Consider the following 24054-nt stretch of genomic DNA (forward strand, 5'->3'; position numbering starts at 1 on the left):
ATCTTATCAACGGTAACAAGAACAATAGTTAATCTAACAATTAATCTTATTAAAAGTAACATGAACAATAATAGATATTATTAACGGTAATAAGAACAATAGTTAATCTCGTAGTTAATTTTATTACTAAGAACAATAGTAATTCCTATCAATGGTAACAAAACAATAGTTAATCTTATTAACGGTAACAATAACAATTGTTAATTAATCTTATAAACGTTAACAAAAAAATATAATCTTAGTTAGTCAACCTCAACAATAGTTAATCTTATTAACGGTAGCAAGAAAAATATTTAATGTTATAAACAGTAGCAAGAACAATAGTTTATCTTATTAACGGTAACAATAACAATAGTTAACCATGTTCATCAATCTCAATAATAGTTAATCTTATTAATGATATTAAGAGCAATAGTTAATCTTATTAACGGTAACAAAAACAAAAATAAATCTTATCAACGGTAATAAGAAGAATAGTTAATCTTATTAACTGTAACAATAACAATTTTTAATCTTATTAACGATAAAAAAAATAGTTAATCTTAGTTAATCAAGCTCAACACTAATTAATCTTATTAACAGTAGGAAGAACAATAGTTAATCTCATTAATGGTAACAATAACAATTGTTAGTCTTAATAATGGTAACAAGAAAATAGTTAGTCTTAATTAATAAAGCTCAACAATATTTAATTTCATTAACGGTGAGAAGAACAATAGTTAATCTCACTAACGGTAACAAGAACAAGAGTTAATCTAATAGTTAATCTTATTAACGTTAACAATAAAAATAGTTAACCTTGTTAACATTAACAAGAACAATAGTTTATCTCAAAGTTAATCTTATTAATAGTAACAAAACAATCATTAATCTTGTTACCAGTAAAAATATTTTCTATATTCTTGTCTAATGAATCGAATGGTTAATAACATTAACCTGAACCGTTAATGTTATTAAATGTCAATGTATATAATATTGACTTTCACACTTAATATTTTTATCAAATTATCTTCGGCTCACTCATTATGAATTCGGCATCGCTCCCGAATAGATGGTGGGTGCAGGTATGTGCGCTATTCTTCGGAAAGCATTAACTCTTTAGGTCAGATCGATCTTAAACAAACTTCGAGCTATGTTTACAGCAGTCAATAATACTAACTGCCAATGTAAATAGTATTAACTTTCATAGTTAATATACTCTTCCCATAGTAAATATTTACAATTATTGGCCCAAGTCGCACAAAACTAATTCATTTCTTTGTGCACTCAATTATTTACTTTCAAAGAAAGAAAGAAAGAAAAATATACTTGAGAATCCAAATAAGCCCAATAATCAAAACTATTAAACTAATCACACACACGTTTAGCTACTTAATCAAATCTAAACAATAGACAAAATTTACTGAAATACATACCAAATGAAACACCCTGATTTTGAACAATTCAACAGTCAACTTCTAAGCATTCAAACACATAAATTCCAACATTTCTTAACCTAAACCCTAAAATCTCACATGACATCTTTCGATTTAAATGCTATGATTTTCGTTGCAGAAAATGATGGTATTTGGCGGAACCATGTTAGTCTCAGTCTTCATACGGGAATTAGAATAAGAGGAATTGATCAGAAATGTAGCAGTGTTCTACCCGGAGCCTTGGAGGCACGGTGGCTCTCAACGGCGAGCCTCTAGACTCTGCTCTCCAACCCCTTCCCAGCCCAATCCTTCCCAACCACGCCACCCCAACCCTCCACCGCCATCCAACCCTTCTCAGCCACTCCCTCATTGCCCAATCCAACCCTGCCATCTAAGACCCTGCTCCCTTCGCCCAAACTTCTTTGAGCAACCCCACCACCCCTCCCATCCTCCACCCTCCATCCAAATACCTTCTTTCTCTGCCCAACCCTTGATCCCTACCCAAACCCCCTCCTCCGCCACTAGACCCCGTATTCCCGGCCTTGCCAAGTCTATACTCAGCCCCAATGCTTTTGATGATCCTCTCGCCCTTAGCCAAATTTATTTATTTTTGGTTATTTGAATTTGTTTTATGATTATGATTATTTTGGGTTTTTAACCCCATCTGACGTAGACTTCTGTCACCGTCGCCCTTTTGTCAATGTCACAAAATGAGCCAAGCTTGTGTAACGCTTATAAGATAATTCTAACCAAATCAACACTACCAAGTTAATACTAATTGAAAAATTGGTCGCTTTGATGGATCCGAAGTTGTTTAAGTACTCAATTATATGTCATTAAGTTCTTATTCACACATGCTATTTTTTTTGTTCGGCGGTCATGAAATCATGCTAATACTGTTCATCAATACATACTCTAGTATATTCTGAAATGATGAGCCGTAGTTCCTAACTCAAATGGCATGTGGTTACTCGATCTGATCATTGAAAGAAGTGAATGATATATTAGAACTTAATAAAATACAATTCTTCACCTAAAATTATGTGTCTAGACGTGGATCGATACATCACGCTAAATTTGACAAATGTACCTCTCACCAAGTTCATCATAAATCTTCTCTTATATGTCACACACCTAATAAAGTGATTATCCAATGAGACAATATAATTGTACATAGTATTGTACTTCTGCATAAAAAACATATAATATATACTGTAAATGCATGAAAAAATATAAAAAAAAACCTAGAAGATTTACCAAAAAGAACTCAACCGATTGCAAATCACTTTATAACCAAACTATTTGCAAGCCATTGCAACTCATCGCATTTTTTTTTATAATATATCACAATTCATATAGAAAAACCACAAAAATGCTTACAAATTTATCACAAATAATCATAAATCATAGCAGAGAAAACATATTTCAAGCCATAACATCGCTACAATGTGATAAACTATTGCAAACTAAATTTTGACAAACTTTTTTAAAACATCACAATGTTTGACCAATTCTCCATGATTGATCCAAATGAATCACATAAAACCTACACGAATGTGATTAAGTAGTAAAAGCAAACTATCAACTAATAATATGTATATATAAATAGCTCTATTAGATCATTAATATTTGACTTTGTAAAAAGAACTTCTACAGAGACGGCGATTTCAATGCTCGAAACAATGAAGTTCGATTTGGTGGAACGATTTGCGACTGTGGAAGACGAGTTTCAATGGTGCCATATACATAGAAGAGTTAAAAAAAATATTGTCAATATTACAAATGATAAAGAGTTACCGTTTATACATAAAATAAATTAAATGTTCCTAACAAGCTTAGAGAAGACTATATAGTTGGCTGTAGAATGATTAATTTGTATCCAAGGAACATGAGAGAAAAATGTACCTAGAGACATATGCATAGAGGATTTTTGATTCGGTGATAAGTTTTGAGTGAGTGAGATAGTGTTTTTTATTTATTTATTTTATTATTGGAGTGTAGAGAGAGTGAATTTAGAAATAAGAGAAATAGAGATGATAAAAATATGTTTTTTTTTTTAATTTCGTAATAAATTTATTTAAAAATAGAAAAAAATTGTACAAAATAGTTTTCAGCAAAGTAGCCAAAGTTTCAACTTTTTCAGCAAAGTAGCCAAATTTACGTTTTCAAAATTTTTTGACAGCCAAGATTAAATTTTTTGACAGTTATTATAAGCAATTTATCACTTTCAAAAAAATTAATCTTGGGGTCAAATTTTTTTTTGAAACCAGATTGCTGCACATTTTGGCTATTTCACTAAATTAAAACAAACCTAGGTTATTTTGCAAATTCATAACTTTAAATCGACTATTTAGCTACATCAACCCTAAAAATATTATAATAAAAATAAATTCAAATTTATCTTTGAGAAAATTTTTCATGGTGTGATCAAAAGAGACCATAAGAAAGTCATCAAGATCAATAGCAATTCCTTGCGAGATGGCCCACTTCACATGAGGCTGAAATTCCATGCACTCCCCCACACTCAATCAACCATAGACCACCACGCAATTTATATATTTATTTATGCTTAATAACTATATATACTTTTATTTTTTATTTTTTTTGAGAAGTAACTATATATACTTTCTGAATAACTAAAAAAATATAAATGGAAAGAAATGCGAGGACAAGCAATATGCTCACTTAACATAATCCCCCTACCATTTCATTTCATTTCTTTTATCTTAATGGCTTTTATTTTCCAAATCTAATTTCGCATTTCTCAAAAATAATTTTTAAAAAAGAAGAAAAAAAGGGAGAGAAAATCTTCTACCTCCATTACTACCAGACTCTCTCTTATATATTCCTCACGTTAGAAAACCTCTTCTTTCTCTTTCTCTCTCTAGAACTCCTCTCTCTCTCTAGAAACATACATTTCCATGGCTTGCAATCAGTTCGGTAACTGAATTCGCATTTGGTAATCAAACAAACACAATTCAAAGAACTAGAAGAGGAAAACAAAAAAAGAAAAACAGTAGAGATTCTAGGCCAGAAAAGAATATTCAAAAGAGAGAGGAGGTCTGAACGAACCAAAGACGAAGATAGAGCAGAAAAATAAAAAATAAACATTGCCTCCTTTCAGATCTTAGCTCCGTGGTTGATTTGGCATCTGGTTTTCTGTCAATCGGTGGGTTTTGATTGGAATCTGGATTCGGGATTTGCTCTTATCTTTCTCTTGTTCTGTGGAATCGCTGTTATGTTTGGTTTCGGATCTTAGCCTGATTTGCTTTCTCTTTTGTTGATGAGGTTTTCCCAGGCTTGATTGGCTCTGTGTTCGAGTGATTGATCGGCGAACGATCGTACCTTTCTAAATTGAATCGGAAGACGCAAGTGTTTTTAGTTTTCATTTTCGCACATCGGACCACAAACAATTCTCGAGTTCTGCCATTGATATTGAAACGAAGGTAATGTTCTTTCTCCCTGGTTACTCTTCTTGTCATTGTCCTCATTTGATTGAGATTGAAGCGAAAATGAGTCTTTTTAGTGTGCGAGATTTGATTGAGCTGTGTATACCATTGCGATTGATAACAAACCTCAATTGGGGATTGGATCCATCATACTAAATAAATTTGTTAATCTCAATTTCTCCATTGGGTTAGATTTACATTTTCGAATTCGGTCCGAGTTGGGATTGATTTGAAGCTGCTCTTGTGGTGTGTGTGTGTAGAAATGATGCAGTCTGACAATGGTAAATTGTTTATCGGAGGAATATCTTGGGACACCGACGAGGAGAGACTGAAGGAGTACTTCGGTGCTTTCGGCGAGATCGTCGAAGCTGTGATCATGAAGGATCGGACCACCGGGCGGGCCCGTGGGTTCGGCTTTGTCGTCTTTTCCGATCCATCGGTCGCGGATCGAGTGATCAAAGAAAAACACAATATCGATGGAAGAATGGTGAGTTTTGAAATAGTTGCATTGTGTGTGCATGCCACATGAATCGATCACACATTTTTCCCTTGCATTCCTTGTGTTTTCAAACAGGTCGAGGCAAAGAAGGCTGTTCCGAGGGACGAGCAGAACATCTTGAGTAGAAGCAGCGGGAGCGTCCATGGCTCTCCGGCGGGTCCCGGTCGGACCAGAAAGATTTTTGTGGGAGGTTTGGCCTCGACAGTCACCGAGAGTGACTTCAAGAAGTACTTTGAACAGTTTGGAATAATCACGGACGTTGTGGTGATGTACGACCACAATACACAGAGGCCTAGAGGGTTCGGGTTCATCACCTACGACACTGAAGAAGCGGTGGACAAGGTTTTGCTCAAGACTTTCCATGAGCTGAACGGAAAGATGGTCGAGGTCAAGCGGGCGGTCCCCAAAGAGCTCTCTCCCGGTCCGAGCCGTAGTCCTCTCAGCGCGTACAACTACGGTCTGGGTCGGGTCGGGAACAGCTTCCTTAACGGATACACTCCGAGTCCGAGCAGCATCGGAAGCTATGGGCTCGGTAGATTCAGCCCCGTGGCCGGTGCCAGAAGCGGGTTCGCCTCGTTCGGCTCTGGCTACGGAGTGGGAATCAATTTCGACCAGCAAGGACTGACCTTGGGTTTCGGAGGGAACGCGGCGAATTACAATAGTAGCCTCGGCTACGGAAGGGGATTGAACCCGTATTACGTAAATAACCCTAATAACAGGTTTCCGAATCCCGGGGCCGGTGGGTATGAAGGCGGTGGCAGCGGAGGAAACAACTCCTTCTTCAGCTCCGTGACCCGTAACATGTGGGGAAACGGAGGGCTCGTCGCGAATTCCCAGAATTCAAGCCCGTACATTGGATCGGGAAGTGGAAATCCTGGTAACTCTGGCGGGGTCAACTGGGGTGCTTCGGGGATGTCTGGTCAAGGTGGTGGTGGAAATGTCTCAAACAACAATGGAAACCTTGGCTATGGAGCCGGGGACGGCGGTTATAATCTCGGAAATTTAGGGTACGGTAGAAACAGTGCCGTGAATGCGGCCTCGTCATCGTCATTCCCTGCATCAAACGGAGGCTTCGACGGGTCTTTTGCTGAGTTTTATGGTGGCGGTTCGGGTTACGGGGAACCCACTTGGCGATTATCAAACCCCGAGCGAGAAGGGTCCGGTTCTTTCTCTTACGGGTTTGAAAACCCGTCCTCGGATCCTTCTGCTAATAGTAACGCTCCCGGTTATGTTGGTGGCTATAACAAGAGACAGTCGCATAGAGGTAAGAGCTTTCTGATTGTTAACATCATCCTGAAACTGACTTTATTTTAATCTGTTAACAATTATCTAAACGACGCTCAGACTAATTGATATCGTGACTTATCCTAAGAAGATCTGAGATACATTTATTTTGGATGATTGGTTACTTTCACATAGCTGATAAAATTATAGAAATACTTTCTCTGTCATTGCTTTTCCAACGGATAGACACCACTACTCTTCTGGTATATAGATAGTTGGTGTGTGTGTGTGCGCGTGTGTGTTTATTCTAGATATCATCCATTAGCGTTTATAGCAGAGAAAAACCATAAGAGAAGCTAGGTCCAGTAACCACTAGTTCTTTCCATTTTCGTCTACATAATTATTTAATTTCATGCGTTCTTTTCATGTAAAAATCTAAATCGAAATTAATATCAATGGATTCTATCAATAACAAAAATGTTACCAAATCCAGCCAAAGTGCAAAAGCTGTGGTTTATGTTTACAAAGCATAAATCAATCCCTTTAAATATCCAAGCCTTGGATTTTTTGAGGGACGAGAAAACTTTTGATTTCAACTGTAATGTCAAGTTTATTTAACAATAATGAAAAAAAAAGATTTGGTGACGTTTCTTGATTGGGCTTGATTGCAATTTCTCTTGTGATAGTATCCCTTATTTGACTATCATGAGAAAAATATTTTTTTTGTTTATTGTACTTTGATCTTTAAAATGGTTTTCGTAAAGATTTGAAGCTGCATGAGTTTCCCATTGGAAGCTCTCGATGTCATCATTTAGGTATTTGTATTTCATCCTTAAGCCTGCTACTATTTCTTATAAAGATTTTTCTTTTGGTTGGAGTAGGAAGTGTAAGCCCTCAAATGGACGAAGATTCCTTTTTCTCTTGAAGGATGGGCATTTTAGCACTTCTTTTCGACTGGAGCTCCTATTTAGTAAGTTTATTCCCAGCCCACTATTGATGAGTAATATCCATGTCTCTGTATCCGTAATTTTTAAAATCTTAATGATAGGATTTCTGTTTCAAATCATTACTAGATTATGATAGAATTGGTCCATGAGCAAGTTTAAATCTAAGGGTTACTGAAACTAGTTAGTGTATATAATTCGAACAATCTAAAATATATTATCTTAATGCACATGTTATGCTCTGGATACAATCATAACTTTATAGCCTTTTTGTATTTCTTTTCTTCAACATATGTGTATGATATTGCTCATATTTATTAGTATATAATGAGTGATAACTGTGGACTAAACTTCCATTATGCAAATTATCTTCTGACGCGTCATTAGTAATCTTGATGTTTAATTATTAATGAATTTTATGAAGATATGTTTGTAAAGCTTGCATTTAGATTAGGAATGTAAGTTTTATAATCCACTTAATCCATATTTTTCAGTCCTTTGAAGTTTTAACAAATAAATAATTTTGCATATAATATAAGGATTTAAACAACCCATGTGCTCCCTTGAAATTTAATGTGGTGAGGTTCCGGGGAAAAAATATTATATGAAGTCTTGATCAAAACTCCAATAACTGTGAATAGTTAGGGAAGAAAAATAATGGACTTGGCCTCGTAAATATTTTTCCAACTCTGCCCATAAATTTACTTCGAAGTGTAGTGTTCTTAATCAATGTCATGGATTAATACTAGAGTCGGCTCATAATTATATAATTTTCAGATCATGGTCATCATAATCTACCTATTAAGAAATATAAGCCCTGACCCTTATCCGTGCTTCTACATTTGAATTCATAAAAAAAGGAAGCACTAATTTATTGCGATTCTTTTTGCGAATTAAACTCTAGTGCTCACAATTTTTTTTTTCCGTTTTCTTAAATTTATTTCAGGAATTGCTGCCTAGTACGATAAATTCAAAATGATAGCGTTGTAGGTTGAGATGATGATCTGGCGAAGCAGGTGAAATGTGAATTTCGCACACCCTCCTCGTTAATATATGTTCAGTTACAGATATTTTGGTTAGTAAATTCTAACTGGAGTGCGCGTTTCGGAGGATTTAAGTTAGAGGTAGAAAAAAAATTACAATGGATTTTGTGTTCAGGAATGAGTTTTTTTGAGTCACCATTTTTTAGGCTTTTTTTTTTGTTTCTTTATTCTGTTTTTTCGAGTGAGATGTAAAATCAGATTGCGGGATATAGTTTAAAGTGTATCATGCATCTCTGGTGAGACGACGATACCGGGAAAGGAAAAAAAAAACAAAAACCAAAAAAAGAAAATAGACTTAAGATTTTTTTTTTCCTCTTACAATTTTCTGTAATGTCTCTGGGAAAAAAAGTTATGGCTTTCCAGCGAGGAATACTTTTCTTCGGTCGTTAATTTTTTTTTTAATTTTTAATTTTTCCGAGCATTTTGGTTTGTCTTTTTGGCAGATTGTATTTCAGGTTATTTGTTGATGTTACTAGTGTGAAACAATTAAAGGGATACCCATCTAGGGACCCCATGAATAAGCTATTTCATATTCTGATTCTTAGTTTGCGAATTTTTTTTTTCGCTGCGCAACTTGTAGCATTTTTTATCTTCTTATCTTGTACTATTTTTTAAAAAATTTCTTTTGTTATTACTGTTGCAATGCTTTTCATTTCTTATGGTCTAGGAATGATTTATTTCTGTATTAGAGTTTCCATGTAAAGAACAACCTACCAAATATAATTCTTTAATACAAATGAAAAAAAGACGTGTAAATGATATTAAGTGAAGGAACTTTTTGAACTGTTATTCTATGTTAGGAGCATGTTGGTATTTTTGTCAAACTGGCTACAAATTCTGGTTTTTCTTTTTTTCTCTTGAATCATGGTGGGCACAGAATATTGTAAATAAACATGTCTATGTCATTTCACACCATCGAAAAAGTTTGTTAAAAGGCGAAAAGAATTGAATGATGTCAAACTTAGTGGGTTTTATTAGATGCTATCATTCAAAGTCAGTCGTTCATATGTTAACATAGTTATCAGAGTGACCTATAATTTACAAGTGCCTTTCTTTTTCCATATTCCATGCTGAATTGGATATGTATTGGTTTAGTACACAAATAAATCCGAGTCATAGAACATGAGATAAGGCATTAAAAGATGGCAAGTTTTGTTTAAAACTCTCTCTCTCTCTCTCTCTCTCTCCACCGAATGATGTTTGTTTATGTTGGAGTGGGAGACCAGGCAAAACATGCTTTGAGCAGCGTGATAAGCGGGAGATGGAGAGCCTAGAGAGAGAGAGAGAGAGAGAGAGAGAGAGAGAGAGTTTATGGTTACTTTCGAGTTATTATTCTCTACTTTATTGGTATGTTATCATCTTTTAGTTTTTTTTTGGGTGGAAAAGAGGAGAGACTTGAGTATCTATTTATAATCTCTTTTCCCATAAAAAAGAGTTCAGAAAAGAAAAGAGAGATTGAAGGGTTGTGATCGATGATTAAAGTTGACTCTTTGCTTGCCCAATATAAATCCTAAGTACTCATACCGTACGGTATATCATCAAATATAGTGCAAAATCTTATCCGATCATACTGCAAATACAACACTATATTTTAGTGTGGGTACAGTATCACGCCAAATTTGGTGTGTTACTGTGTGGGAGTTAATAATCAATTTTTTTTTAAATAATCACTTTAGTTGGGCTTTAGTTCGACCAAAAGCCCAACAGCCGACCCAGCCCGACTCTCGACGACCTATACAAGCCCAATTCGACTCTTGAAGGTCGGCCCAAGCTCAATCAGCAGCCCAATTCGCCAAAGGAAGGACGAGTCGATCGTGCTGACTCAGTCGAAGGAACCAGTCTTAGTCAGATAGAAGACTTCGCCACGAAGACCGGATCTGAGACGACTTCGGCCAGCGACGTGGCAGAGTCGAACTGATCAACACGTGCCCTCCCCGATGAACTCCTCTTCTGTTATAAATAGAAGCCGATATGTTGATTTTCGCACACAAGCCTACGCAATTACTTCCAATATTTATTTATTATCCATATTCTCATTGTTGAGCTCGTCTGCTAGAGTTCGTCACCTCGTCCCCTTTGTAATACATTTGGTCATCAATAAAAGTATTAAGTTCTTTTGTTTGCCATTATTCATTTATTTTTTTTATAAAATCTTTGTTTCTTATACGAAGTCTTCTGAGACCCATATTTAAATAAATCAAATACCATATTATAATTTGTGATTGTTGACGATCTCGAAATCGACATCAACAATTTGACGCTGTCTGTGGGACATTCGGAAAGACAAACCTCGAAAGAAACAAGTTTGCCAGAAAAAATATCATGTCTTTCACCCCGACTCATTATGAATCAGGAGAGGAAATCCCTCCGGGGATCAGGGCCATCCTGGATATGTTGAACAAAAAAAAATAGAAAGTCAGAAAGAAACCAACCGAATTCTTAATGCTAGGTTGAATTCCCTCTCGACCACCTCAGAATCTGCTCGGAACACGGCGTCAGCCGCGCAAACGAGTTGGGTTCTTCCTCCTGGCGTCCTCCTGGACTTCACCGGGATCCAAGTCTCCCAAGGGCTAGATCAGTCCCCCGGTCCGAGCTCCCAGCTCGGAGGGACTGCAGAAGAGGCCACCACTGAAGCTGCGATCGATCCAGCCGGACTGCCCCCGCCGGCAGGAGCACCCCCCGGATTTTTCCCAACGAGTTTTGGACCTTGCCCTTCGACGACCTCCCAGATGTTCACCGCACAGTATTTTGGCGGGCAGAACTAGACCCACTATAGTCCGACCGAAGTCACTACAGTCACACCAATGCGCACGGGACTTCGCCCCTGTCAAGGAGGCGAACCCAACATGACTGAGTTTGAAAGATTCAAGGAATTAGTGACATCCGAACTAAGAGCAGTCCACTCAAAGTTTCACAGTGCGACTAGCTCGGCCCCCGAGATAGACCGACTCGTTGCAGAAACGAGAAAGACTCCTTTCGCTAAAAACATCACCGACGTTTCATTGGAGACGTTGGGAAGGTTCGCCTTCCTCGGTACAATGGAACTTCGAACCTGAAGGCTTATATCATGTCCTTCAGAATTGCGATGGGACGGGCCATGCTGACAGAGAGAGAACAAGAGGCGGGGTACTGCCAATTGTTCGTTGAAAGCTTGTGTGGAACTGCCTTTGAGTGGTTTTCCATACTTGAGCCTAACTCTATCGATAGTTTTGCCAAACTATCGGTATAATTCCTAAGACATTATTCGATGTTTGTAGAGGACGAAGTCAAAATAGCAGTGTTGTCAATGGTTCCTACAAGAAGAGTAGTAGTCTTTACTTATGTACATTTGATGTAATAAAGTCATACGAAGACTATTGCTTGTAACGGCTGAATAATTAATAAAAGTTGAAACGTTCATTCATTCTTCCTTTGTCTGTTTGAAGCTTTATGATAAACTATAGTCTTTAGTCCTTAAACAAACCTAACAACAAATGAAGAGTCAAATATAGATTTGCATGAACAAACTCTTCATGGTTTGCTTAAAACAGTATATTCACAATCTAAGGATAAAAGGGCTATTGATCTAGGTATGATTGTTAGGAGAATCTATGATGTCTGGTTATGAGGCAGTTGGAGACTCTATAGTTCTTCCTAGGTATCTTTTGAAGGTACTGAATTGACTAGTGCACTTCTAGAGACAGAATAAGAACAAAGCATTTAACCTCTTATGTCTCGGAGTCACTATGTATGAATTGCATCATGCTTATCTCAATCCTAAAATGAGACATGTCATTTCATAGCTTATGTACTCTCATTTGAGAAAGTCAGAGCTCTAGACTCATTATGTGATATAGACAAGACCTATTGGTGAAGTACTAAGTTATGAAGATGTCATGAACAACTTTGTGAAGATCTCATAGATATGGAATTCATGTATAAGATTGCTGAAATGCAATGTATATCACCTCATGCTTTGCTGAAATGCAATGTATATCACCTCATGCTTTGTTCCTTGGAATGTGAATAAATGAACTGGGCAGTGTCCAAATTGAGTCATGACTCTTTTGGATGAATTAATGTGACTTGTTAGCTCCTCGTCAATACATTGTTTCTAACTTGTTCACAAGCGACAAAGGAGTTTAGGAAATAACAACTACAAGGGTAAAATGGTAATTTTGTAAATCCCATCTAGTTGATGATATTCATGAACGGTAAACATAGATAATATTCCATGGATCCACTCATTACAATTAAGTAGAATTATTGAGTAGAAAATATATTCATTTGAACCGAGAGATTTTAGTGTCAACTCTTTAGTGGAGTTAGTTGACATTAAGCTAGAACTTGAAAAATGTTTGTGAACTTTTGAGTCCAAGTCGAAGGGTAAAATGGTAATTTTGTAAATCCCATCTAGTTGATGATATTCATGAAGGGTAAACATAGATAATATTCCATGGATCCACTCATTACAATTAAGTAGAATTATAGAGTAGAAAATATATTCATTTGAACCGAGAGATTTTAGTGTCAACTCTTTAGTGGAGTTAGTTGACATTAAACTAGAACTTGGAAAATGTTTGTGAACTTTTGAGTCCAAGTATGCTAGCCCAGCTTTGTTCATTTGGATCCATGAGGTCACTACCACAAGTCATTAGAGTAGGATTAGTTAAACATGAAAGCTAAGTCAAAACAAGTTCAAAAATTGAACTAGACAAGTTTTACGAAAATTGTCTTAAAGGTAATTTTGTCCTTTTGGACATGGGATGGTATGAATGTCAATAAATAAGTTTTTTTGACATTGTCATATGATGAGAATGCATTTAATCACTGGGCCACACTTGAGAAATTTGGGCCTTGAGGATTGAATTTCATTTCATGGAATTTTATGTGAAAATTCTTAATTGGTTTTTCTTACGTTGTCATGAACAAATGAAGAAACATCTAGAAGCATGTTCTAGAAGCCCTCCAAACCGTCCAACATAGAGAGGAAAGAGAGATTATTTTGTTCATTGATGTATGAAGATACTTGCCAAAAGAAAAAGAGGAAACAAATTTCATCTAGAAGGAAAACAAAGGGGGCGGCCAAGAGGGAAGCAAACAAATGAGGAAACAAATCCAAGGACTTGGTGCATCATGTTGCACGTCCAAGGTAAGGAAAAAGGAAACCAAATATTTGCTCACGAATATGTGATATTTAATAGAGAAGAGGAAACTACCTTTTCAAGGTAATTCTCCCCCTATAAATACCCCACCTCATTCACAATTCACAACATACAATTTTGAGATTGAGAGCTTCTCTCTCTAAGTTGTAGCCGGCCTCCCTCTCTCTCTATCTCTTCTTGTCCCTTTTGTTTTGGCACCTAGGTCCTCGTTAGACCTAGCATTTTGTTTTAGCTCTTTGGCTCAAAGACTTGTTCTTGTGTCATAGTGTTTAAAAGTGCCCACACACTAAATCCTAACCATACTCAAAGACTCTAGTGGTAGAAACTTTCATGGTTGCTCACAGGTTCAAGAAGACTAGTGGGAGAGGCGAGCTGCGTGGGGAGACGAGCGTTTCAACCTTTCATAAGGCTTCTCAACGTTCAAGCTCCATTCAAGGTTAGTACCGAGTAAAAAACTAAATGTAGTTTTAAAATTTTAAATTATATGTTCATGCACTTTGTCTAGGTTGTAAAAACGTTTTACGAGTTTTTAAAGAAATTTTTTATATTCCGCCTTTTGCCAGAAGCGATAAATCTTTTCTTAATCCTAGATTCCAACAAGCAGATTTGTTGGGGGTCTAGTAGAAGGAGAACGAATCCTTGAAGGGCTACATGGTCCACTACAAGGATGGTACTCTAAAAAATCTCTGACGTTGATCCCGAATCTGCCATAATCTCTCTAAGGAACGGTCTGTAGCATGAATCGAGATTCAAGCTAGAGATGACTGTTAACCGCCCCCTTACTTTGGAAGACGCAATTCACAAGGCCGCTAACTACGCTAAGGCTGAGGAGGAATTCACTTCCTTAGCAAAATAGCGTATGGCCGAAAAGAAACCACATGGAAACACATGGGTGCAGCCCGTAAACGTCGGGGGTAACCCCCGAAGGGCCAACCCCCAAGGCCCCGGGCCACAAGTCAGAAAGCAACATGCCCCTCTGGGTTTTACTTTCAACATAGGAGATGAAAACAAGGAAGGAGGTCCCCAAGCGAAAAAATGGACTAGGGACCCGGACGCGTTCTGTGATTTCCATCAGACTAACGGCCACGCCACGTAAATTGTGAAATTATGCGCAAAGTCTTGGCTGAAAAATATGCAAATGGGGAACTAAAGAACATCGATTTGGGTCCCCCGCCCAAAAAAAAGATCTTCAACAACAATCGAGGGAGGATTAACCCCTCCCCTAAGAGGTCTAGGCCCACTGATGAATGGGAACCTGGTTCCCCGCCGACCACCGCAAAACATCGGGTGGACTTCATAATGGGCGGTTCAAAATTTTGCAACAGCTCCGTCAATTCAATTAAAGCTCATCAACATCATTTGATGAACAAGACCACCAAAATTGGAGCAGAACAGGATATTCAAATCTCGTTCTCTGAAAAAGAAGCCTCAGGGGAAACAGACCCGCACGACGGCGCACTTGTGATAACGATCGACGTGTTCGACTGCGAGGTCGCCCGAGTCCTAATCGACGGAGGAAGCTCTGTAGAAATCATCTTCAAGGACACCCTCACGAGGATGAGGATCAAAGAATCCGAGATAGAAAGGGAACAAACCCAATTGACAGGCTTCAGTGGGTCGATTACTCTATCACTAGGGACCATTAAATTGCCCATAAAGACAAACAGAGTAAACAAGATAGTTCAATTCCAGGTTCTGGAATGTCTCTCCCCCTACAACGTCATCTTGGGACGACCATGGATACATAGGATGAGGGCCGTGCCCTCAACCTTTCACCAATGTATTCGATTTCCCATGCCTGGAGGAATAGGAGAGATAAGAGGAAACCAGGCAACCTCCCCTACCTGCTATCTCACTAGCCACAAGCATAATGTTAAAGAGGCTAATGAGAAACAATAGTAATTAATGAACGTATAGCCAGCTAAAAAAGAAAGGTCTAAACTAGAGGAGTTAGACTCACCAAGTACTAAGATGACAGTACAAGTGTAGCTCGACGGCCTCGATCCCTCCAAATGTGTGGCGATCGGAGCCGAGCTCAAAAGAAGTACACGGCGAGAGCTGATTTGTTTCTTGAAATGAAACAAATCTACCTTTGCCTGGACGACGGAAGATATGCCGGGTATTAGTATCAACGTTACGTCTCACCAACTTAACGTTGATCCTAATTTTAAACCAGTAAAACAAAAGAGGCGCAAGCTCGGTCCCGACAGGGCATCAGTATTCAACGACGAAGTCGAAATACTCCTCAGGCCTGACTCAATCCACGAAGTTAAATATCCGGATTGGTTAGCAAACACCGTCGTCGTAAAGAAAAAGAACGGAAAATGGAGGGTATGCATTTACTTCATGGACCTGAACAAAGCATGCCCCAAAGACAGCTTCCTCTTGCCGCATATCGACCAATTGGTCGAGGCAACCGCCGGACATAAGATACTTTTGTTTATGGACGCATTCTCAGGATATAACCAAATCCTAATGCATCCAGATGATCAAGAAAAAACGGCATTCATAACAGACCGAGGCACATATTGCTAAGAGGTCATGCCATTTGGATTAAAAAACGCTGGCGCCATCTATCAAAGGTTAGTCAACGAAATGTTCAAGGAAAAAATAGGAAAAACAATGGAAGTGTATGTCGATGATATGCTCATAAAATCCCCAAGGGAAAACGACCACGTAGGACATTTGGAGGAATGTTTCGAGGTACTGAATAAGTATCAAACGAAATTGAACCCCACCAAATGTTCATTCGAAGTATCCTCCGGGAAATTCCTCCGGTACTTAGTCACCCAACGAGGAATTAAAGCCAACCCGGATCAGTTACATGCCATACGAGAGATGCCCTCACCTCGTAACAGACGCGAGGTGCAGAGGCTGACATGCCGAATCGCCGCCCTCAATCACTTCATCTCTCGATCCACGAACAAATGCCTCTCAATCTATCGACTCCTCAAAGGAAATAAGAAGCTCGAATGGGAGAGAAATGCGAAGAAGCATTTAAAGAACTAAAAGCGTATTTTTCAACACCACCAGCCATAGCAAAACCCGTGGCGGGAGAGCCAATCTACCTATACGTCGTTGTTTCCCAAGCGGCGATTAGTGGAATGCTTGTCAGGGAAGAGCAAGGGGACCAACGACTCATATTCTACGTGAGTAAGTCGTTAGTCGATGCAGAAACTCGATATCCTATTATGGAGAAATTGTCTTTAGCAGTTGTTTCCGCCGCGCGAAAACTCCGGCACTTCCAATCCCACTCCATAATAGTGATGATGACCCAACCGCTGAGAAGTTTCCTACACAGCCCTAATCAATCTGGGAGATTGACCAAATGGGCCGTAGAACTGAGCGAATACGACATCGTGTATCGAATTAGGACAAGCGCTAAATCCCAGGTTTTAGCAGACTTCATTGTCGAACTCCCAAGAGAAGACCCTGTCATGACCGAAGTCAAGGGCACCTAGACTCTAAAAGTGGATGGAGCATCGTCAAAATAAAGGGCATGAGTAAGAATACACTTAACATCCCCCCATGGCGAAATCATCGAGCAATCATTCAGACTTGACTTTATTGCATCCAACAATGAAGCCAAGTACGAAGCGCTAATAGCCGGACTAAGATTAGTTACAGCCGTCGGAGCAAAACAAGTGCAAGCTTTTTGCGACTCTCAGCTCATAGCAAATCAATACTTCGGTGAATACGAAACGCGGGACGAACGAATGGAAGCCTATTTGAAGGTCGTAAAAGATCTTACGGCGCAATTCAAACAATTCTCTCTAACGCGAATCCCTAGGGGTGAGAACACCTCGGCAGACGCATTGGCCGCCTTGGCGTCCACTTCGGATTTGGACCTTAAAAGGATCATACCAGTCGAAACAATCAAAACCTTTCATAGCCATCATCGTTGCCGTAGTCATAACTATAGAAGGGGGAGATTGGAGAGATGAAATCATACATTACATCACAACTGGTATGGTCTCGTCTTACGAAATGGCGAAACGCAAACTCGTACTAAGAAGTGCAAGATTCTGCGTGATAGATGGAAACCTGTTCAAAAGAAGCTTCGCATGACCATATCTTAAGTGCGTTGGGACGGATGAGTCAAAACGAATCCTAGAAGACGTACACGAGGGAGAATGCGGAAGTCACGCAGGTGGAAGAGCACTCACCATCAAAATAAAGAGATAATGCTACTTTTCACCGACCATGTTGCAGATTGCGAGACACATTCACGCCGCTGCGACCAATGCCAACGCCACACACCTAACATAAAAAGACCCGCAGAAGAGTTGTCCTGCATCTCGGCTCCATACCCATTCATGAAATGGTGTATGGACATCGTGAGACCAATGCCGGCCGCCACTAGCGGATTAAGATTTTTGCTAATCTTAACGGATTATTTTTCCAAATGAGTTGAAGCAGGCGCCTTCGTCTTAATCAAAGACGTCGACGTCGAAGCATTCATCTGGAAAAATATAATCTATCGGCATGAAACTCCCCACGAAATCGTGGCGGACAACGGGTCACAATTTATATCCACAAAATTCAGAACATTTTGCTACAACAATAACGTGAAACTGAGGATGTCAACACCACGATACCCTCAGGGAAACGGACATGCAGAGGCAGCAAATAAGACCATCATAAAATCCAACAAAAAGAGGCTCACGGCTAAGAAAGGACAATGTGCAGAAGAGCTACCAGGTGTGCTCTGGGCCTACCAAACCAGCCCGCGAAGACCGACAGGGGAAACTCCGTTTTCCTTAGTACATGGAGTCGAATCAGTCATCTCGGTCGAACAGCAGATGCAGACTCTAAGGACGATGCACGCACACGAGGATGAGCCAGAAAATGAACAATCACTATGCGATGCTTTGGATTTTATAGACTAAAAGTGGCAGTCGACCTTGATACAGCTATCCCACTACAAAAAGTCTATCGCCAGGTTCTATAACAAGGGCGTAAGTTCTAGAAAATTTGAGATATGGGACTTAGTCCTCTGAAAAGTATTTAAAAACACTACCGAGAATAATGCCGGGAAACTAGGCACGAATTGGGAAGATCCTTATAGAGTCACCAAGATTGCACATCCCGTCGTCTATAAACATGAAACACTTAACGAAATCCCGATTTTAAGGTCATGGAACGTCTCGAACCTTAAAAAATACTACTGCTAAAACCAGTAAGAATCGAACTACGTCCGACTTGATCCATACATAAAGGTACGTAGACAGCTTTTCTTTGCAAAGGCACAGTCCCATCTTAATAAAAATATCTAAATCTCTCTTCTCGAGAAAAGAACTAAAAATATAACAATAGGGGTTCGGAGCTCACACTTCGTCCGAACAGTCCGGACCTCTTACTAGGACTACATTGTAAATACCTCACGATTAAGGCGAGATCCGAAATCTCATTTCGTCATCTCACGTAACGTCTGAATTAGAGGTCGCACCTCGACAAGGTCAACCTCGCCCAAGAACATAAAGTGAAACTTTGTAGATTTCGATAATCTAAAAGACTTAACAACATCTGGGTAAAATTCATTTGATTACTTTAGCCTATGGGAAACATTTTAGACATTGACGATCTAAAAGACTTAGCAAATATAAAAGACATGTCCTCGCGACTCCGGCCTAAGGGAAACATTTTAGATATTCGACGATCTCAAAGACTTAGCGAATTTGAAAACATCATTATATGACTTCGGCCTAATATCTTAAGGGAAATGTTTGGGGTCTCAGCGATCTAAAAGACTTAAAAGATTTTAGAAAACCCAAGTTATTAAGACTTCAACTAAGTAACATTAAATGGAAACCCTCAGAGCAAGAGGGCGATCTAAATGACTTAGCAAAATTGTACGAATTTTCATGCATTCAAAAAGATTTTGACGAAGTAAAAGACTTAGCAAAAATTTTAAAAGATGGCAGGCAAATTATAAAATAGAATCCAAAAATAACAGCTGGAAAATAAAATAGGGGTACCGAAGCCCCCTATAATTGTCTGAAAAAGATAACAAGAATCTTGCCCAAAACAATGGGCCCGAAAAAAATTTAAAACAAAAAAACAAAAAAAAATTGAGAGGATTTTAACTTAGGCTTCGGAGCGCTCCGGGGTCGGGGTGAACGGCTGCGCGTCTTTGTTGCCCTCCATAATGGGGTTCAAGGCCTTGTCCGTCAGGCCCATCATCAACCCGAGCTCAACAAACGGAGGAGCTTCTGGCTCCGGGACCTCGGCTGGAATATCGGTGGCAGAGTCGGCGGGGACTTTGGGAGGGGAACGATCGGCGTAGGGCGTGAAGGGGATATCTTCGACCTCGGGAACGGCGATGGCCGCGTATTCCACCTCATACTGAGCGATATCATCCTTAGTATCTTTTAGTTCGTCGGCCCAGTCTGAAATATCCCCCATCAACGCCTCCGAGATCAACTCCTTATTGCCCCGGCACTGCTAAAGCTTTTTGAGGACGAGGACGGCCTCGTCCGTCTTCTCTTTTTGAGCGCGATACTTTAGTATTCGCTCCCGATATCGTAGCGAGGTAGACTTCCTCGCCGCTAAGACCGTCCTCACTTTCTCGGCCTTGGCCGACCTCTTGAGTTTCGCCGCTTCATCCCGAACGGCCTCCAGACCTCGGTCCCGGCTCCTCACCCTAGCCTTGGCCACCTCGAGCTTATTCTTCAGTTCATAACGCCCCAATGCTCGATCGTAGCCTTATTCTTCTCGACCTTTGCCTCCAGAGCTTTCGTCTTCGCGACCAAATCCGCCTGTGCGGTTTGGTACTTCTCTAAGAAGGCGTCCTTGGCAGCGACATCCTCCTCAAGAGAAACAACTTTATCTTCCACCTCCTTCAGCTCGGTCTGAAGGGACTCCGTCCCCCTTTTTGACCAAGGCCATTTTGGCAAGAGCAGCACTTGCCTTCCGGAGGCGCTTCTCGTACCAGAACATGCCCCGGTTGAACTGAGTTGACAGCTGCACACAAAATATCCCCATTAGTTCGGTCATCCCATTTTTTCTTTCAAAAAAAGAAAATTTTTTCCCAAGTGTCCAAGTTTGACTTCGTAATAAAAAAAATAAAAAGAAAACTTACCCCGGTAATGGTCGACACCATGCACCGGTACCATTCCGCCTCTGTTAGCTCAAGAAACCTTAGGCAGCTCGTGATCTTCTATGGTCATTTGTCTAAGGAACCCCGCATACGAGTAGAGGTCGTCGCAGAGCAGATGTTCCTGGTTGTAGTGGAAGTTGACGGTGTGTGCCTTCTTTGGCTTTGAAGAAGAGGCACCGAGGTCACCGCCTCCGCGAGACCTCACCAGACCTCCACGAGACCTCGCTTGACCGCTTCCCCTGGCCGGGGTCTTCTCCCCTTTGTCCCCCTGAGCCACTTCGGCCTCAGGAGCTCCACCTTCTGGCCCGCTTGCGGCCACCACGGACTCCGGGTCTTTACCCCCGTTGCCCTTCTTCTTCTTCTTCTTCTTCTTCTTCTTCTTCTTCTTCTTCTTCTTCTTCTTCTTCTTCTTCTTCTTCTTCTTCTTCTTCAACTCGCCTTCAAGAGGCGCGTCATCCTCCTCGCTTCGGCCCGCTGACAGCTTCCTTTTCTTCGGAGCCGCCGCGGCCTCGGCCAAATTATCAGTCTGCCCAGTCGCCGCAGGAGGAACAGACCCGGGGGCTTGACCGCCCTGCACATCGCCGGTCCCCGCGGGGGCCGCATCATTCTCGACAACCACGACCGGGATGTCGGACCGAAGACGCCCTCCTGTGACCTCGACTTCGGGTGACTGAGGAGGATCCGAAGGCGCTGTGGCCGAAGAGGAAGCCACGACGGCCTTCTTGTTGGGCCTTGCATTGCGAGTGCTGACAGGTACGTTCATGCTGTCCTCGATAACTATAAAAAAAAAAGAATTCTCAGTCGAAAGACTTTAAAAAAAAGAGGAAGAAGTTTTGGTCGAACTGACCTTCTTCGATGACAACGGTTGGAGGAGATGGCCAAAGTCTGGTCGAAATGAAATGCTCCGGAGTGAAGCTCAACCACTCACCACGACCTTCATGAAGTAGGGCGAGCTTGGCAGTAAACTCCGCGAGGGAAGGAGCCTTGATTTTTCCTAAAAAAAGCGTTAATATACTTAACAAAAAAAAATTAGCAAACTTTTAAGACACAAGAAAATCCGCATACTCGGTGAGCTAGCCCACTTCGCTGAGAAATTGAGAGCTCAGCTCCAGAGGGATTATTCGTTATCGGTGAAGTAAAAGTAACGCCGTCCCCAATTCTTATATTTCAAAGGGAGACCAGAGATCACTCCCCGGCCCACGGCCTTCGAAAGATAGAAACACTTGGGGTTGTGTTTTGAGTTCGCCTTTAGCACGCAAACACGGACTAAGTCCATCAGATCGAGGTCGACTTTTTGTTCATGGGCCACGAGTAGAAGGCCCAGAACCATCCGAACAAAGTTGGGGCACATCTGAGGTAGGATTAACCCTAGGGCCTCGACGAAGTCGAAAAGAAGAGAGTGGATTGGAAATCTAAGCCCACACGATTCTAACCAAACCTCGTAAATACAGCAGTACCCATCAACCAGAGTATCCGCCGTAGCGAGCGGTGGAGGAAGAAGGAGCCCAATCTCAGTGGCTATCTGATATTTGCGTCGGATGTCTGTAAGATCCGAACTCTTGACAGCCGATGGCATGAGGATGTCCTCATTACCCAAACTTCAAACCTCCAAAATTTCATTTTATTAAAAAAAAATAGCTCATTTGGCCGAAATTAATTAAATTAATTATAACAGTTAATTTAATTTATTTTAGTCTGGTGGGCTATTTTCTTATTAAATGAAATTTTGACTATTTTATAAAAATAGGGTACTAACTCTTTTTCTTTTTACAATTCTTAACACTAAAACTTGATGTGAAAAAATGGAAGATAGAATGGATGTGTATTCGGAACCAAACAAAATGGTTGTGTATTTTGTAGTTTTTTTTAGGAGAAGGAATATATATTCAATAAAAGTGATTAATTGTTGAAAACGAGCTTTTTATATGATGAGCTTTTTTTTTTAATATTTTTTATAGGCACGTCTAGAAAAGCTGTAACGTAATTCAAACATTAATTATTTTTAATTTATATATTTTTGAGATTATTCCACGAGTATGTCCTTCTCAATAATTTTGAACCAAAATCCAATAAATTTATTTTAATCCAAAAACATCACTACCCATTTTGTGTATTTACCTTTTTAATCGTTCTCTTTCCTCTCTCTCTCTCTCTCTCTCTCTCTCATGCATGGCTATTTTTTTGAATTGCTGAATCCTCATGATGTTCACTTTCGTTCTCATATAACTGTTTGAAAAAAAATAATCATTTGAAGATTCTGGAAATTCGTTTTAAGATTTATTTGTATTTTGTCAATAAAATTTTTATGGATGCCAATAAACCTTCAACAGACCCACAATCTTCAAACAAATTCCTAGAATCTTTTAAGAAATTCTCAGTAGTTTTGAAGATTTATTGACACCCATGTCATTAAATTGACAAAATGTCAATAAATCTTCAAACGAATATTTAGATTCTTCAATTGAAAAGAAAAAAACCAAAATAATCTTCAACACAAGGTTCACAAAAATAAATCTTCATATGGTTCTATGAGAACGAAAGTGAACGTTGTGTTGAAGATTATTTTTGTTTTTTTTTTCTTTTGAAGAATCGGAAAATTCGTTTGAAGATTTATTAATATTTTGTCAATTTATTGACATGGATGTCAATAAATCTTCAAAGATTCTGGGAATTTCTTCAAAGATTTTGGGAATTCGTTTGAAGCTTGTGGGTCTGCTGAAGATTTATTGACATCCACAAAATTTTTATTGAAAAAATATCAATAAATCTTCAAACGAATTTCCAGATTAATTTTTTTTTCAAACAGTTCAATGAAAATGAAAGTGAACATTGTGAGGATTCAGCAATTCAAAAACAAAAAATTAGCAATGCACGAGAGAGAGAGAGAGAGAGAGAGAGAGAGAGAGAGAGAGAGAGAGAGAGAGAGAGGTTAAAAAGGTAAATACACAAAATGAGTTGTCATAGTTTTGAATTAAAATCAACGGATTAGATTTTGGTCCAAAATTATTAGGAAGATCATAGCTGTAGTATGATCCTCTATATTTTTTTTATGAAGTTGTGTAAGCCATCTAAAAAAATTGGGCCTTTTTAGTTTGTGGGTCTAAAACAGCTGCTTTACTTCCCTAGAGGTCTAGTCGGGCCTGAACGTATGAAACATGGTAAACATGATTTTATGGTTCCGTTCCATATTATATAGAATATTGGATTTTTAGAACCGTCAAAAACATAATTGAGAAA

General features: G+C 39.4%; 2 protein-coding genes across 2 annotated transcripts; both read left to right on the forward strand.

Annotated features, from left to right (window-relative positions):
• The first annotated feature begins 4240 nt into the window (after positions 1-4240).
• LOC149407737 (RNA-binding (RRM/RBD/RNP motifs) family protein) lies at positions 4241-9118 on the forward strand. The gene is made up of 6 exons (XM_089615253.1): positions 4241-4584; positions 4714-4861; positions 5125-5351; positions 5439-6627; positions 7469-7557; positions 8478-9118. Exons 3-5 carry the CDS (start codon positions 5127-5129, stop codon positions 7510-7512), a joined length of 1458 nt encoding a protein of 485 aa, XP_089471379.1. The 5' UTR covers positions 4241-4584; positions 4714-4861; positions 5125-5126; the 3' UTR covers positions 7513-7557; positions 8478-9118.
• Positions 9119-14825: 5707 nt separating this feature from the next.
• LOC149407738 (uncharacterized) lies at positions 14826-15617 on the forward strand. Its single transcript, XM_089621686.1, has one exon. The coding sequence runs from the start codon at positions 14826-14828 to the stop codon at positions 15615-15617; it is 792 nt and encodes a 263-aa protein (XP_089477812.1).
• Positions 15618-24054: the final 8437 nt, after the last annotated feature.

Source organism: Urtica dioica, chromosome 1, assembly GCF_054948205.1.
Source record: "Urtica dioica subsp. dioica isolate 48M chromosome 1, U.dioica_male_clone48M_v1_H2, whole genome shotgun sequence".
Taxonomy (NCBI): domain Eukaryota; kingdom Viridiplantae; phylum Streptophyta; class Magnoliopsida; order Rosales; family Urticaceae; genus Urtica; species Urtica dioica.

Coding starts and splice junctions, on each gene's coding strand:
- LOC149407737 (XM_089615253.1), top strand. CDS start 5,127: ATGATGCAGTCTGACAATGGTAAATTGTTTATCGGAGGAATATCTTGG. Junction 5,352..5,438: donor ACAATATCGATGGAAGAATG/GTGAGTTTTGAA, acceptor GTTTTCAAACAG/GTCGAGGCAAAGAAGGCTGT. Junction 6,628..7,468: donor CAAGAGACAGTCGCATAGAG/GTAAGAGCTTTC, acceptor TGGTTGGAGTAG/GAAGTGTAAGCCCTCAAATG.
- LOC149407738 (XM_089621686.1), top strand. CDS start 14,826: ATGCGCAAAGTCTTGGCTGAAAAATATGCAAATGGGGAACTAAAGAAC.